Consider the following 16580-nt stretch of genomic DNA (forward strand, 5'->3'; position numbering starts at 1 on the left):
TCTGGGACCAAAAAAGTTTCCAGGTGGACTCTGGGTAGAACTAGATTATTAGAGGCTGTGGATCTGAAATTCCAGGGATTGCTACGCAGATGCAGCATTTCTTTCATGTATCCAGGGCCCAGATTATGTAGGGATTTAAATGTCAGTAGGCCGATCTTGAATAGGAGCCTCCATTTTATAGGTAGCCAGTGAAGGGAATGCAGGGCAGTGTCAGGGTTGGTTAACAGTCTGGCAGCAGTATTCTGTATCAGCTGTAGGCGGTACAAGTCCTTTTTTGGAAGGCTGGTGTAGAGAGCATTACAATAGTCTAGTCGGGATGTAATGAAAGCATGAACAAATGTTGGCAGAACTTCTTGCGGAATGAGGTGCTTGATTTTTGCGATGTTCTTCAGGTAAAAATTTTTCAATAGGTGTAGGACATTCATACCAAAAATTGCGGATCGCAATCACATTTTGCGGTTTTCACTATAGTGACCTCAATTGAAAGACAGGAAAAATGCAGCAGAACTATGATTGCCTTTTTAGAAAATTGGGAATGCATTCAGTATGAATGCATCTCTGCAATTCCAATTGTAACTTTACTGTACAGGTAGTCCCCTGTTTACAAAAGAGATAGGGTCTGTAGGTTCGTTCTTAACCTGAGTCTGTTCTTAAATTGGAACATTGTGCCATTTCTCTCCCCTGTATCTCCTCTGTACCAGCGGTGTTTATTTGTGTCACCTCTGCCCTCTGTGCCTGCTTATACAAGTTTAACCTTCCTGGTGGTAACCCCGCGGTAACTTTGCTAGTTGCGTGTGCACTCCGCTCCCCGCGCCGCCCCCCCCCCCCCCCCCCCCAGACCCCGTGCGCTGCCTGGCCAATCAGTGCCAGGCAACGCTGAGGGGTGGATCAGGACTCCCAATGACATCACCATGTCGATGAAGTCATCCCGCCCGTCGCCATGGCGACGGGGGAAGCCCTCCAGGAAATCCCGTTCTTTGAACGGGATTTCCTGATCGAAGCGGGTGGGGGGAAGCCGCTGCACAGCGGCTATCATGTAGCGAGCCCAGGGCTCGCTACAGGATTTAAAATAAAAAAAATAAAAAAAACTGCTGCGCTGCCCCCTGGCGGTTTTTAATAGACCGCCAGGAGGGTTAAAAGCCATTTTTTCTTTGAATTCTTTAAAATCGATTTTCTCAAAAACTAGAAGTCCAATTTGAAAAAAAAAAATGTCTGTCTTGTTCCCATGGAAACACAGAATCCATGCCGTTTGTATCGGCGGGTCGTTCGCAAGCCGGGTGTTTTCAAGTCGTGGACTACCTGTACTTGCGTTTGGAAAATCCCAAGCCTTTTCAAAACCAGGCCCTAAGGCTGGGGTTACACTTGGCAAAATCATGTGCATTTTTCCATATAGCGAAAAGGCACTGAATGGTTCCCTATGGAGAATCTCAGTACAGTAATCACAATTTTCTGCATGCGGTAAAAGAGGAAGGAGAAGAAAAAAAAAATGTAGATCGCATCGCAATTGAATCCCACTATATTTGACTGTATTAACTAAAAATGCCTGTGATTTCACACACATTACTAATGAAAAAAAACACTTCTAAGTGTGCCCCCTGCCTAAAAGACTCAAACTGGTGTAACTCTATGCACCTGAGTAATGTCAGCGACAGACGATGGAGAATACCTGAGCAAACATTAAACAGTCACCAGAAGTGATCATGGATTTCAAAGGATACCCGAAGTGACATGTGACATGATGAGATAGACATGTGTATGTACAGTGCCTAGCACACAAATAACTGTGTTGTGTTCCTTTTTTTTCTGTCTCTGCCTGAAAGAGTTAAATATCAGGTATGTAAGTGGCTAACTCAGTCCTGACTCAGACCGGAAGTGACTACAGTGTGACCCTCACTTATAATAAATTCCCCTTTTTTTATCTCTTATTTGCTCTCAGATGCCATTTTCTGCTAGGAAAGTGTTTTATAGTTGGAATTTCTTATCAGTGAGGGTCACACTGTAGTCACTTCCTGTCTGAGTCAGGACTGAGTCAGCCACTTATATACCTGATATTTAACTCTTTCAGGCAGAGAAAGAAAAAAAAAGGAACACAGCATAATTATTTGTGTGCTAGCCACTGTACATACACATGTCTATCTCATCATGTCACTTTGGGTATCCTTTAAGCAACAAATGTCTATTGTCTGACGCAACGACCTAACAGCTGGCTCCTCCCTAGTTACTTGTAATTATGTATTGCACCTGCAGTAAACTTTGGTAATTATGGGTAAATTATCAGTTATGTTACTTTAAATAGAAACAACTATATTTCACTGAACTCTGTGAAGTAAGGAGAGAGAAGGGAGCAGTGAGCAGAATCCCTTCCATGTTACTAAACAGAGGAGATAATTGAAGAGCAATAATAGCTACAGCTATTACTCCACTAATCCTTTAATTAGGCCCTTCCTGGATTACTGTGATCACTTTCACATGGCCTTGACTAGTTCCAGGATTGGAGGACCTGCACTTGTTTCTGCAGCAACACCAGCAATCAAGGATCAGGGGACAGAATGCCTGGTGCACAACATGCAATTTCCCATCAGACAGACGGGTCAAATCGATAATTTCCGACAGGCCCTATCCGTTTTTCTGATCCATCCAATCACTTCTATACAAAATCAGTCAGAACCAATATTGGAAATCAGATCGGACCTGTATGGAGTAATCAATTTGATCCATCTAACGGGTAATTGCATGGCATGCCCTGTACCCTCTGTAGTGGAAAACTGCATCCAAAAGCTGACAGTTGATGGATCCTATAGTTACTGTAGGATCTGCTCACACTTGTCTGTGTGCAATGGATACATTGGGCATGATTCACAAAGCTTTTTCACCTGTTTTTACACTTTATCTATGTTACATTCTTAAAGAAAACCGGTTTTAAAAAAATAAAAAAATATCCTCTGAAGGGTACTCCCCTCGGGAAGGAGAAGAGTCTGGATCCTAACAAGGCTTCCCCCGTCCTTCTGCGTGCCTCCGTTAGCCTGCCCGGGTCCCACGAAGTGCGGTGATGTAAAGATTTACGTCGCCGGGATCCAGCGCAGGCATACTAGCGGCTTTTCGTTCGGGTAAGGCAGAAATAGCCGAACCCGATTGATCCGCTCTACTGTGCAGGCACGAGTCCTTTTGCGGATATGATCGGGTTCAGCCTTTTCCGCCTTACCCGAAGGAAGAGCCGCTAATGCGCCTGCGCTGGATCATGGCGAAGTAACTATATCAAGCCTTGCCAGGCTTGTCAGGGGGAGGATTGTGGGACGCTTCGGGGACCAGCGCTGGATGGCCTGCAGCTATAGGGATGGGGAAGCCTCATTAGGATCCAGAGGCTTCCCCCTCCGGAGGTGAGTACCCCCCCAGGGGATGTTTATTTTAGTACAGGTTTTCTTTAAGCTTCCAAAAAGCAAATTTATAATATAAATTAAGGTAAGAAAAGTACCGGTAATACTGAAATTAAGTTAATCAGGAACAACTTACTTTGAGTCATTATTTTTATCAATTAGGTGATAAATAAATCATTTATGAGAAGTTTTGTGAATAGAGCCCAATGTGGTAAGCAGAATTGAAACCTGCATGATAATTATTGGACAATGGATTTGATTCCCATAGAAGCCTATAGTGGAAACACATTTGCTCAAAACTCCATCTGGATCTCAACAGACCATCGGAGGGGACACTATACTGCGTGTTGGAGGTTTGGTTCTAGTGGTAACAATGATATTATTATTAATTGTATTTATAAAGCGCCAACATATTACGCAGCGCTGAACATTAATTTAGGTTATTAATTTAGGATATGTACAGTATACAAGCTGGAATGAACTCTGCCGTGGCGGACGTTAAAGAACGCCTTGGCTAAAATTCGTGCATGACTCCAGTGTGTGTACATTGGCTGCCCGTTTCTGCTATACATTCAGCATGCTGTATGTTTACCCTTTCCCAAACACTGTCTGATGGCATTGATCTCCCTCCCCACAGGAATGGCAAGGGATGCATCGGTACAGCACTGTGCACATGTACAGATCTCTGCCGGGTGACAGTGTGTACGGGGCCATTAAAACTCAGGCACAGAACACTTACATCACGCTTTTCTCATGGCGGACTCAAAGCTCCAGAGATGCCGCCACTAGAGCGGGCTCAGTAGGCAGTAGCAGTATTAGGAAGTCTTGCCTAAGATCCCCTCACTGAATAGGTTCTGGCTAAACAAATAATATACCCCCTTTCCCATGAGAAAATATTTACCTTTTCTCAAATAGCTGATGGCTGATATTGTGGTGAAACCCCTTCCACAGTGTGATGTCATGACAATGGCCCTGACAGTTTCCTGTCCATGAACTTCATTGCATTGTGGGAAATGACAGCTTTTTTCCAACTGCCAAGCAAGCAATCTCTGTGCATAGAACTATCAGTAACGAACATTCCGTACAGATTACCTCGAAGAACTAAAGATGTCACCACCTGTGCCAATTTCAGAATGTAAATCAAACAGAATGAAAATCTATAAAATGAATATTGTAAAAAATAAGCAATTTTATTCATTATGTAATTTTCAATACAGATCCACCTTAATGAATGTTGGCCATTCTCAAACACAGAATACTGAAAGGTTAGTGAAATTGTGTTTGTGCTATTACAATCGCACACACCCACAGCAAGAACTCATCTTTTATCATTGTTCTTATGTATTTCTAGAGCCCTGACAGTTTCTAAAGCCCTTTAAACAATAAAATGAATAGTTTAAGTCACCAGTTGTCCTTTAGAGAAACTGCTCATCCAATCTTTGCCATAGCTATTATCTCATGTCCATACCATAAGGTAAGGCAGATTTTCGAGAGAAACCAGTTAACTTAGCTGTAGAATACAAGTGTGATGTGGGAAGAAACCAAAGTGCCCGGAGGAAACACACAAAACTTGGAGATAACTCCATGCAGATATGGTCTTGGCTGAGAATCGATCAAACTTGGGACCCACTAGTGCTAGAAGATGGGAGATGTATCCATTATAGCCCCATGCTGCTGCTTTTCCAAATTCCAGGAAAACTAGACTACACTCAAAAAATATTTCTACTACGTGTGCCAGCTGGAGAGGTGTAAATAGGAGAGATTATGGATAATCATGTGGTTGTGACCATGTATGAAAACACAGATCAGTGGGAATGCATGAATGCAGGACGTCACACCCGCATTATTCCATTGCGCCCCCAGCCTTGATGCTGCAATGTCCCCTGAGGGATTAACCAGCCTTGTACTTGTGTACTGCTGGTCAGCTGCTCTCATATACTGGCTGGGCCATTGCTAGCATTCAGCACAAGCATTGATGAGGCAGCCACCACCACAATGAACCACATCTGAACACGGCTTAGACACGGGATGATGAGGGGGTTTCTTTGCTGCCAGGTAACTGCATGTCAAACTGAATGGCATCGTTTGTACCCCCCACAGGTCAAACCCTCATTGCACTTCAGCCAGAAGGCATGCAGTGGCCAGCAGATGGGAGACTGAACTGCCTGACAAGCATGGGAAAGCAATTTTTTTATCAGTATGCTTTAGAGCAGGGGTAGGGAACCTATGGCTCGGGAGCTAGATATGGCTACATCTGGCTCACAGTTAGGGGTTGATTCACTAAGCTTTATTGCTCAAGCAGCGCCGCTTGGTGCGACAGCGCAAGTAAAATTTTCAAAGTAGGCATACTGCTGTATCATGCACTACTTACTCACGCTCCACCAAAACTAACGGCCGCTAACTGTCCCACCCTGGACCCTGTCAAGTCCAGTGACTTTTTAGGATGAGATCCCCGCACTTTGATTGGCCCAATAGGTGGTCTGTCACTTGACAAGCAGCCTATTGGGCCAAAGTGCAGGGATCTTGTCCTACAAAGTAAATCAACTCCCAAGACAGCTAGCTAATTGTACAAGCTGTTAGTCGGTATTACTCCTGTCTGGCTCTCGGGGAAATTGCTGATGTTGCTGAAACCCAAGAGCAGCTGAAGACGTGTCCGACACTTCCGCTGCCCGGAGGATCAGAGCGGTTCGTTTTTTCCACAAACGCAAACTCGGGGGCTGCAGCATTTTTTAGATTTCTGAGGCGTTTCTGCCTCAAAGTATAAGAAAAGCTTAAACCGCTCTGAAAAAACGCTAGATCAGAGCGTTTTCCAGGCGTTTTTGTTACAGAAGCTGTTCAGTAACAGTTCTTACTGTAACAATATTTGTAATCTGCTACACAAAAACACTCCAAAAAACGCTAGGCATGTTTAGAAAGCGTCTCTAAACATGCCTAGAATGGCTCTGAAAATCTGCTTCAAAACCCTCTAGTGTTTTGCAGATCTGCTAGAGGTTTTTGGTGTGCACTGGGCCTCAGATTTGAACCCGAGACCCTAGTGCTGCAAGGCAAGAGTGCTATCCACCATGCCACTATGCTGTTCACTTTTTAAGCACACACAACCTTTCAACTTGAGTACATTTGAAATGGGCGCCGGTAAACTTGGGCGCAGGATACAGCCGGTATATGGCTGATCCTGTTGCTGCACAAGTCCCGGCCGTGTTAATTACTATTCCCCCTCCAGGCCGCCATGGATTGTGGGGGAATGAAATAATTTGGCTTCCAGCGATTGCTGGAGGCCCAATTCTTGTGTTTTTTAGGCAACCTCGGCTCCGTCTTCTGACGGTTCCGACGTTACTCACTGAGCGCTGCAATAGGTGTGATTCCTATTGTAGTCTATGGAGGCGCCGGCTGCGCCCAAATCTAGCAGCGCTGAAAAGCACTGCTCCGTTCAACTTCCCTCTGCACTGCTTGTGGCTTTACACAAACACATACATAATAGAATATATTGTGAAGGATCACTGCAACAAGTTCCTCATGTTAGCAGTTTACTAGATTGCAACAGACAGTACGTTCTTCAGCGAATATACCGGTACAATAAAAATCCAGCTGCAGAACTGATACTGTAGTACTGATGACAATTGAAGCATGCCCAAAATTAGTGGGAACTTGCAGTTTTTTCTCCATTTAGAGATAATCTTCAAAATCCGATGCTGTAACTGAAGTTAAAAACTTCCGGAAGCAAAATGAATGTTTTCTGTTATCATTGCCCTGACTGATAAAGGATCTAGGTATATTACATAACACCATAACACTTTCAGTAACCAAACTTCTCATTTACAAACTGTGGAGCAACAACACACGATGACGGAACTGACAAGAACTCACCAAGGCCTCTTTCTGACAAACCACTGAACCAGGGCTTTGGAGTCGGAGTCAAAGCAATTCTTGGGTACCTGGAATCGGAGTCTGTGGTTTCATAAACTGAGGAGTAGGAGTTGAGGAGGCAAAGTCATTTTGGGTACCTAGAGTCAGAGTTGGTGGTTACATAAACTAAGGAGTTGGGATTTGGAGTTGGATGATTTTTGTACCGACTCCACAGCCAAGGACTAAACTGCGCACTTGTTGGGCAGTTCAATATCATTTCCAGCAGAATGGCAGCGGTTGTAGCACCACGTGTTAGTGCTTGGCACGTGGTGGCGTTAAACCGCGGCATGTCGCATTTGCACACAGCTGTGGCCGTGTGTGCTTAGATGTGACTCCATTGGGGGGGGGGGCTGTCTAACGTCGGTATCAAGCACTAACAAGTGCTCAGCCAGTGCAAGAAAGCAGCGGACATGCTGTGAATTCCCCATGTGTCAGCTGAATGTATAAAAAGAGCCCTTAGAGAATTTAGTTGATAAAGGGCCTGAAGGTAGTACTGCCGGTGATATTGCCATGCGCAGGCCGCATATGTCAATATCATTGGTACTAATGCCAGAAGAGTACTGCGCATTGTGCAATAAGCGCAATCTGCGGTACTTGGGTAACACTTTTGGATACTAGCTCAAAGGATACCTGAATCGAATGGGAAATAAACAGACGCTGTATTAGAGTATAGGGATGTGTGCAGATTCTTACCGCACCTTCCATGTGCCATTTGGGCCCCGTAGGACGGCGCCCTTTGACTCAGACATACATGGCTGCGCTTGTGCAGTATGTCATACAGAAGGAGATGAGTGGGGAGTGTGGTCACAAGGCACAGACCTGACATACTGCACATTTGCAGCCACTGTGTTCTCCCCAGAATTTTTTTTCAGCCGGGTGGCATGAAAAAGTAGCGGGTGGGGCGAGATGAGAGAATGCAGGTCCAGTGCTTCTGTGAGCAACTCTGCTTACAGCATAGGAGGAGGTGAGCTGATGACAGCCGAGTGCTCACCAAAACTAGCCGGGTGGAAAACACTGCCATGTATGTCCAGGGTCAAAGGGCGCCAACCACGCCCACATATGCAGACGGAGGCTTTAGCGAGAAAAGGAGAGGAATGCTGGGTTACTAATATAACACACGCTCTGCTTGTACCATTGGAATCTCCTTCATCGTAACTGACAAGGTGTGAGTTGTTCATAGACTTTGAATCGCATCACATTACAGTACACTGGACATGTGCCCTTCACAATGCAACGTGTTAGCATCCCTCAAATCAAGGCTGACAACCTAATTTCTAATTTTACCTGGACAAAAGGCTCAACAAATCTGGACACCCAACATTTTTTTTGGGACAGTGGGCGGAGTCATTAGCTGAAATTCTGGGAGATCTTAATGGGATACTGTAGGAGGGGGGGGGGGGGGGGGGGTACTCGTGGGAAAATGAGTTGAAGTTACCCGGGGCTTCTAATGGTCCCCCGCAGGCATCCTGTGCCCGTGCAGCCACTCACCGATGCTCCGGTCCCGCCTCCGGTTCACTTCTGGAATTTCAGACTTTAAAGTCTGAAAACCACTGCGCCTGCGTTGCCGTGTCCTCTCTTCCCCTGATGTCACCAGGAGCACTCTTAGGCAAAAAAGTCTGCCCCCATGGTCAGTATCCCTGCCTCAAGCTAAGAACAGGCTCATGTAACAGGGTGCCAGTATTTACATTCTCACTACTATAGTAGAGAAATCCCCTCCTGAAGGATTGGACCACACTAAAAGTTGTGCTTCTGCTTGCTCTGCACTATGCAATCGCTTCCCTGCCTCTACCCAGGCTCCTTATTCACTAATGCCATGTGATGTGGTGCTATGTAAAAAAATGCATCCAGGTGTGTTTTTATGAAGTGGAAATGGATGGTCCAATTCACCTTTACTGAATGAGGCTACATCGCTCCATACCACAGCCAATAGCGATGCACAGCTGGATGGACAGGTCTTTAAAGAGGAACTTTAAACAAGGATTTAAATTCATTCCAATCAGCAGCTGATACCCCCTTCCCAATGAGAAATCTTTCCCTCTTCTTGAGTAGATCATCGGGGGGGGGGGGGGGGGGGGGACATTTGGGTGTCCAATGCCATGACAGTTTGCTGTGTGTACATTGTTGCATTGTGGGAAATAACTTTTTCCAACTGCTAATAAGCAATATCTCCCTCCGTGCATAAAATTCTCAGTAATGAACAGATCACCTGGCAGAACTAAAAATGTCACCACCAGTGATACATTTCAAAAGGTAAATAAGGGGGAGGAAGGATTTTACAATGGGCAAACACTGACTACAATACTTATTTACAGATTACTTAAACACGAAGCAATGTTATTTATTATGTTATTTTCACTGCAGTTCCTCTTTGCACTGCCAGAGCAGTTGCTTGTAGCTTAATCCAGATGCAGTGCCAGTTTGCCTGTTCCATCCACAGCATGACAAACCTTTCCCACCTCTCCTTTGCTGTCAATTGTGAAGAAATGGGCAGGAAGTAATGAAAACATTGTGGATGGAAATAATCGTTCAATTAAAGTGCTTGCTCCTTTGCCTGTGTTACATCTCATGCAACCTCAAATGTGGTTTTTGATTGTTATTTGACTCTTAGCGTAATGCCCCTAGTGACAAAAGAGATTTGATAGCCCAGTGCCACGGAATATGTTGGCGCTTTATAAATCAAGAATAATAATATATTTTGAATATGATTTTTTTAAGCAGCACAAACTTTAGCAAAGTACAGGTTCCTACACAAACTAAAGATGTAACATAATACAAGCTCATACAGCCATTCATGCTGAAGGCAAGCGGTATGACCTATGCGCAAATCAAGTAAAACCAAACAATGTTTAGGTGTTGCCAACTGTCGTTTTCCCACAAATCTTTAAAGATCTTAGTATGAACCACAGCCACTGATCAACAGCAGACACTGCCACAGACCACCGGAGTGGTTCAGCATATCCATGCTATACCTGCTGTGAACAAAACAGACCACAGTGGCCCATAATTCAAGTGATGATGCCGAAAAGTCTTATTGCTTTTCTTATGGTCCCTACACAAACATCAATCTCAACAATCTACTAGAAATTCTGAATTCCATCCTATCACCGGTTACATATGTCTAAACGTTCTAGTATGGTCTTTAAAAAAAAAAAAAAAAAAAAAAGTGATTCAGAATCTTTAAAAAATGGATACTTAAGCCAATGGTTAAAAAAAAAAAAAAAAAAAAAAAAAAAAAAATCAGTTTTACCCACCTACCAACCCCCTGCAGCCGTGCCCTCACAGTCACTCACGGATCCTCCTGTCCACCGCTACCAACTAGTTTTGTTATCACCAACAGGCTTACTGCGCCTGCGCAGGCCTGGCCACCCATCTCCTTCACGTTCCTGTCCGCAATAGCGCTACTGAGGGTGGGAACGCGAAGAAGGCTACACATGGCCAGGCCTGCCAGCAAAACGAAACTCGCTGGCGGCGAGGGACAGGAGGATCCGTGAGTGACTGCGAGGGCACGGGGCGGCTGCAGGGGGCTGGTAGAAGCCCCAAGTGAGTAAAACTGAATTTTTACCATTGGCATAAGTATCCCATTAAGAGGGCAGGTGCACACAGAGCGGGTTTTGTTGCGTTTTTACAGCCGCTTGCGGCTATGGAAACGCGTGGGTAATGTATTTCAATGGGCTGGTGCACACCAGAGCGGGAGGCGTTTTGCAGAAACGCATACTCCCGGGCGGCAGCATTTTTTGGATTTCGGAGGAGTTTCTGCCTCCAATGTAAAGTATAGGAAAAACGCAAACCGCACTGAAAAACGCCAGTTCAGAGCGGTTTTGCCGGCGTTTTTGTTACAGAATCTGTTCAGTAACAGCTTTACTGTAACAATATATGAAATCTGCTACACAAAAAACGCTACCCAAAACCGCAAAACGCTAGCTGAAACGCTTCAGCATAATAGGAAAAAGTGTTTCAAAAACCGCTAGCGTTTTGCAGATCTGCTAGCGGGTTTTGGTGTGCACTAGGCCAGACTGCTTGCTTTAAGTACTCATTGCCGCCTTGGTTCATTCAGTTTGCACCAATTTGTTCTTTTTAGCAGATCATTGATTACAGGGCCACCATTAGGGTAACATCTGCTCATCCTAACTATCAAAAACAGCATAAACACAAATCAAAAACAGTACTAGTCTACCAGATAATTTTCCACGGATTCAATCTCAACACCAATACTATATTCAAATTGCTGTCCTCACATGTCCAGGTGCTATTAGGTTTTGCCATGGAAGGATAGTACAGGTCAGGTGCATGTCACATGTGGGTGGAATAGAGTAAAGCTAGGTACAGACATGAGATAAAAGTCTTTGTAAAAATGAAAGTTCAAAGGCCAATTTTACCACCTCCATATAGTATGAGAGCACATACCTACCTACAGTCTATTCTTAAGCTGAGTACACCCATACGATAAAAAAAAATCTTTGCAAACAGGAATTTATCTGTCGCATGTTTGTCTGGGAGGTTTGAAAGACTGATCTTTCTAAAGATGCTGTACACATGCAAAAGATCAGATCCTACAAAATGCTTTCATAGTCTATGATATCTGGAGATCTCATACACACCTTGGTACTTATCCGTTAGCCGGGCGCATCCTCTAGGTGGCGACAAAACTCCACCAGAGTTACATCTTTCCCTACTATCCATGTCGGCCTGGAGGAGGAATAGTAATTAGCGCCACCTGCTGGATGCGCCCGGCTAACGGATAAGTACCCACACCTTTAACTACCTGGGGATCGCCTGACGCCGATGGGCGTGGCCGCCGCGGCAGCCCCAGGATCGCCTAACGCCAAATGGTGTCAAGTCCTGGGGCTGCAGTTTCCCAGGGAACGGCGATGCGCATTTGCGCTCGTTCCCTGCCACTTCACAGAACGGAGTTCCGTGATTAGCCTGCTAGCCGCCGATCGCGGCTAGCAGGCTGTTTGTAAACAAAAGGGGAAAGAGATCCATTTTGTTTACATCCGTACAGCGCTGCGGTCCCCAGCAGCGCTGTACGAGATCGGCGATCCCCAGCCTCTGATTGGCCGGTGAGCGCCGTCCTCTCATAGACTCATGCCTATGAGAGGTGGAGAACAGGACGGATCTCCGTCCTCTTCCAATTCTGAGCACCGAGGGGAGAAGGGAAGGGGGAGGGAGGGAGCAAGCCTCAGAGGCTGAAAAAAACAAAAACAAAAATAAAACACTGCCACATCGATCGGACCCCTCCGGCTGCATGTCCCCTTAGGGACAAAACAAGGAGGTGAGTGCGATCGCTGGGCTCCGTAGCTGGGCAGGAGGCTGAAAAGCCTGCACAGCCCAGCTTAGCAATAAAAATCCTGGTGGGGGGGGGGGGGCGGTTTAACACTGCAGTCGTCAAGAACATACAGAGCTAGCCTTGCATTGTGTGAGAAGACAGGGACACACTGTTTTTCAGCTCTGTTTTGGTAGGAACAGCAATGAAAGGACTTGGGTTATATGAAGAGATATGAGGGAAAAATAGGCAGCAACCAGTCAGGCTAGTGGGAGCAACTATTGCATAAGGTTACGGGATGTTTGTAAAAATCCAGATTATAATAGCTATAGCCTTCAGACCCAAGAATTCACAGAACAGGGCTTTCAGTGGTAGACTTTTGATTCAGATCAGGCAGCGATGCCCTGTATATGTGCTGTTGCAATTGATACAGGAAATATATAATTATTAGATTGTAGTATACTTTTTATATCAGTATATAATTAGAGCAGTTGGGAGTCAGCACTTCCAAAAATAAATGGAGTTGGAGTCAAAGGTGTTATTTGTTAAACTCACACACCTGGATGCTATGAGCAGGATTTCTGGTAGGTCTTGGGGGTTGTTTGAGCAAAGAGGTATGGTGCCTGCAGGTTGACATGTTAAAGGATGCTGTAACATCCAAAAATAAAATATTTGCCTCAAAATAGTTGGTGCCCCAAATATATACAGTGGAGGAAATAATTATTTGACCCCTCACTGATTTTGTAAGTTTGTCCAATGACAAAGAAATGAAAAGTCTCAGAACAGTATCATTTCAATGGTAGGTTTATTTTAACAGTGGCAGATAGCACATCAAAAGGAAAATCGAAAAAATAACCTTAAATAAAAGATAGCAACTGATTTGCATTTCATTGAGTGAAATAAGTTTTTGAACCCTCTAACAATAAAAGACTTAATACTTAGTGGAAAAACCCTTGTTTGCAAGCACAGAGGTCAAACGTTTCTTGTAATTGATGACCAAGTTTGCACACATTTTAGGAGGAATGTTGGTCCACTCCTCTTTGCAGATCATCTCTAAATCCCTAAGGTTTCGAGGCTGTCTCTGTGCAACTCTGAGCTTGAGCTCCCTCCATAGGTTTTCTATTGGATTAAGGTCCGGAGACTGACTAGGCCACTCCATGACCTTAATGTGCTTCTTCTTGAGTCACTCCTTTGTTGCCTTTGCTGTATGTTTTGGGTCATTGTCGTGCTGGAACACCCATCCACGACCCATTTTCAGTTTCCTGGCAGAGGGAAGGAGGTTGTCGTTCAGGATTTCACGATACATGGCTCCGTCCATTTTCCCGTTAATGCGATTAAGTTGTCCTGTGCCCTTAGCAGAAAAACACCCCCAAAGCAAAATGTTTCCACCCCCATGCTTGACGGTGGGGACGATGTTTTGGGGGTCATAGGCAGCATTTTTCTTCCTCCAAACACAGCGAGTTGAGTTAATGCCAAAGAGCTCTATTTTGGTCTCATCAGACCACAGCACCTTCTCCCAGTCACTCACAGAATCATTCAGGTGTTCATTGGCAAACTTCAGACGGGCCTGCACATGTGCCTTCTTGAGCAGGGGGACCTTGCGAGCCCTGCAGGATTTTAATCTATTGCGGTGTAATGTGTTTCCAATGGTTTTCTTGGTGACTGTAGTCCCTGCTAATTTGAGGTCATTCACTAACTCCTCCCGTGTAGTTCTAGGATGCTTTTTCACCTTTCTCAGAACCATTGACACCCCACGAGGTGAGATCTTGCGTGGAGCCCCAGAGCGAGGTCGATTGATGGTCATTTTGTGCTTCTTCCATTTTCGAACAATCGCACCAACAGTTGTCACCTTCTCTCCCAGCTTCTTGCTAATGGTTTTGTAGCCCATTCCAGCCTTGTGCAGGTCTACAATTTTGTCTCTGACATCCTTGGACAGCTCTTTGGTCTTTCCCATGTTGGAGAGTTTGGAGTCTGCTTGATTGATTGATTCTGTGGACAGGTGTCTTTTATACAGGTGACTAGTTAAGACAGGTGTTCTTAATGAGGGTGACTAATTGAGTAGAAGTGTCTAACCACTCTGTGGGAGCCAGAACTCTTAATGGTTGGTAGGGGTTCAAAAACTTATTTCACTCAATGAAATGCAAATCAGTTGCTATCTTTTATTTAAGGTTATTTTTACGATTTTCCTTTTGATGTGCTATCTGCCACTGTTAAAATAAACCTACCATTGAAATGATACTGTTCTGAGACTTTTCATTTCTTTGTCATTGGACAAACTTACAAAATCAGTGAGGGGTCAAATAATTATTTCCTCCACTGTATGTAAACCAGTTTTTATCTAAAATAGGCCCCTATATATTTTCTAATTTATTTGTTTGGTTTTTGCATGATCAGTGTGCCTTTGCTAAACTGTGCAATGCCAACAGGATTGTTGGAAGTGTTTGCTACAGTAACAAGCTTATCTGAAGATGCAAATAATATAAACTTCAGTTTCAGATAAGATAAGGGAACTATGGCCAGAAGGTAATTAAATCCCACCCTCCCCCTTTTTGAAAAGTTTACACCAGGTCTGTGGAGTCAGTACAAAAATCATCAAACTCCTCCGTTTATAAAACAACCGACTCCAGGTACCCAAAATTGCTACGACTCCACAGCCCTTGCAGGGCTATCTAGTGGATACAAAAATCATCTGACTCCTCGGTTTATGAAACCGCAGACTGCGAGTACGCACAATTTGCCCTTTCGATCAATTTAAATAGTTTTGTTTTTAGCCAGCTTAAAGAGACCCAGAGATCAATAAAAAAAAAATCGAATTACCCGAGTGCTCCTCCAGCCGTATAAGCATGGATGTGTCCCTCGCCGTCATCACGCGTGCCTCCCACTGTCTGCCCAGAATACTCAGTGTAGTGTAATGAAACCCTGGTAGATGGCTCAGTCTGACTGAGTGATGTCAGCTTGCGCAGAAGATCCGCACATGCGCAAAAGGCCTCCTCCTGCCATCACAAAGCTGCTTACCAGAGCAGATTGCGGCTTAACGGAGGACTGCAGAAGAACGGCAAGGGTCGCATCCGTGCTTCTGGGGCTGGGGGAAGCTCCGGGTAAGTAAAAAAAAAAAAAAGTCTTTTTACTCATCTGTGGGTCACTTTAAGAATGATGCTATAATATTTGCTATGGATGCTGAGTGGCTCTGACTCAGTGCAGAGTGACAGCAGGTATCCCCCTGCAAAGAGGTGCTGCTAATAGAAACAGTAGCTAAGGAGTGATGTCAGGTACCCAGCTACACAGCACAGCAAACCTCAATGCCTTGTACAGTACAAACACAACCCAAAACCCCTCCAAACCTGCACAGCCTAAACTTTCCTAATCACCCACAGCATCTTCCCCAGAGGAGATGCCACTTCCTGTTTCCATCAGTGACGTCACGGCCAAACCGACCTGGCACCCCCTCGAATGAATCAGCATCACACAGAACAGCAACCACGTCATCACTTACTTTCCCCGACCACTGCCTTCAGCCCGGACGGAGCCATCTTGCCTTATCACACCGCCGCCTCCAGTTTAGCTTCCCCCTGAAACTTTGGACACTTCCGCGTAGTGACGACACGGGGACTGGTGACATCACGGGAGGAGCAGGAAGTCCGTTGCTAAGGGGCGGAGCGCGTTTGCTAGGAGACGTCTGTAGCGATCCAATGATACGAATTGCTTACACATTGCTCTGACAGCTAAACACGGCCACACAGCGCAAACGTTCTCTCTATTGGCTGGTGAGATTAAAGAGGCGGAACGTTGACGGAGAAGATGCATTGACATTGGCCACGGGAGAACCTCTGACTGATTGGTTGCTAGGGGCGTTACAAAGGAGTGAGTTGCTAGGCGCGACCTTGACGTTTAGCAATGGTATTGGCCGACTGGCCTGGGCGGGAAATATGCATGACACCTGTACGATTACGGAAACATGGCAGCTGAGATAGTGTTCACTTCTTACCTCGCGTGGGACTGGTTGCAATTCCTTCCACAGCAATTTATATTGCGGACTCTGA

The 16580-nt window shown here is 45.1% G+C and overlaps 1 protein-coding gene across 1 annotated transcript in view; it reads right to left on the minus strand.

Annotated features, from left to right (window-relative positions):
* Window positions 1–16299, minus strand: part of STXBP2 (syntaxin binding protein 2) — an 80115-nt gene extending 63816 nt beyond the window's left edge. Inside the window, exon 1 of the mRNA XM_068274590.1 lies at window positions 16034–16299. Within this exon, the coding sequence (XP_068130691.1) occupies window positions 16034–16070 (37 nt within the window). The 5' untranslated portion in view covers window positions 16071–16299. The remainder of the gene's footprint in view (window positions 1–16033) is intronic.
* Window positions 16300–16580: the final 281 nt, after the last annotated feature.

Source organism: Hyperolius riggenbachi, chromosome 3 (genome assembly GCF_040937935.1).
Source record: "Hyperolius riggenbachi isolate aHypRig1 chromosome 3, aHypRig1.pri, whole genome shotgun sequence".
Lineage (NCBI taxonomy): Eukaryota > Metazoa > Chordata > Amphibia > Anura > Hyperoliidae > Hyperolius > Hyperolius riggenbachi.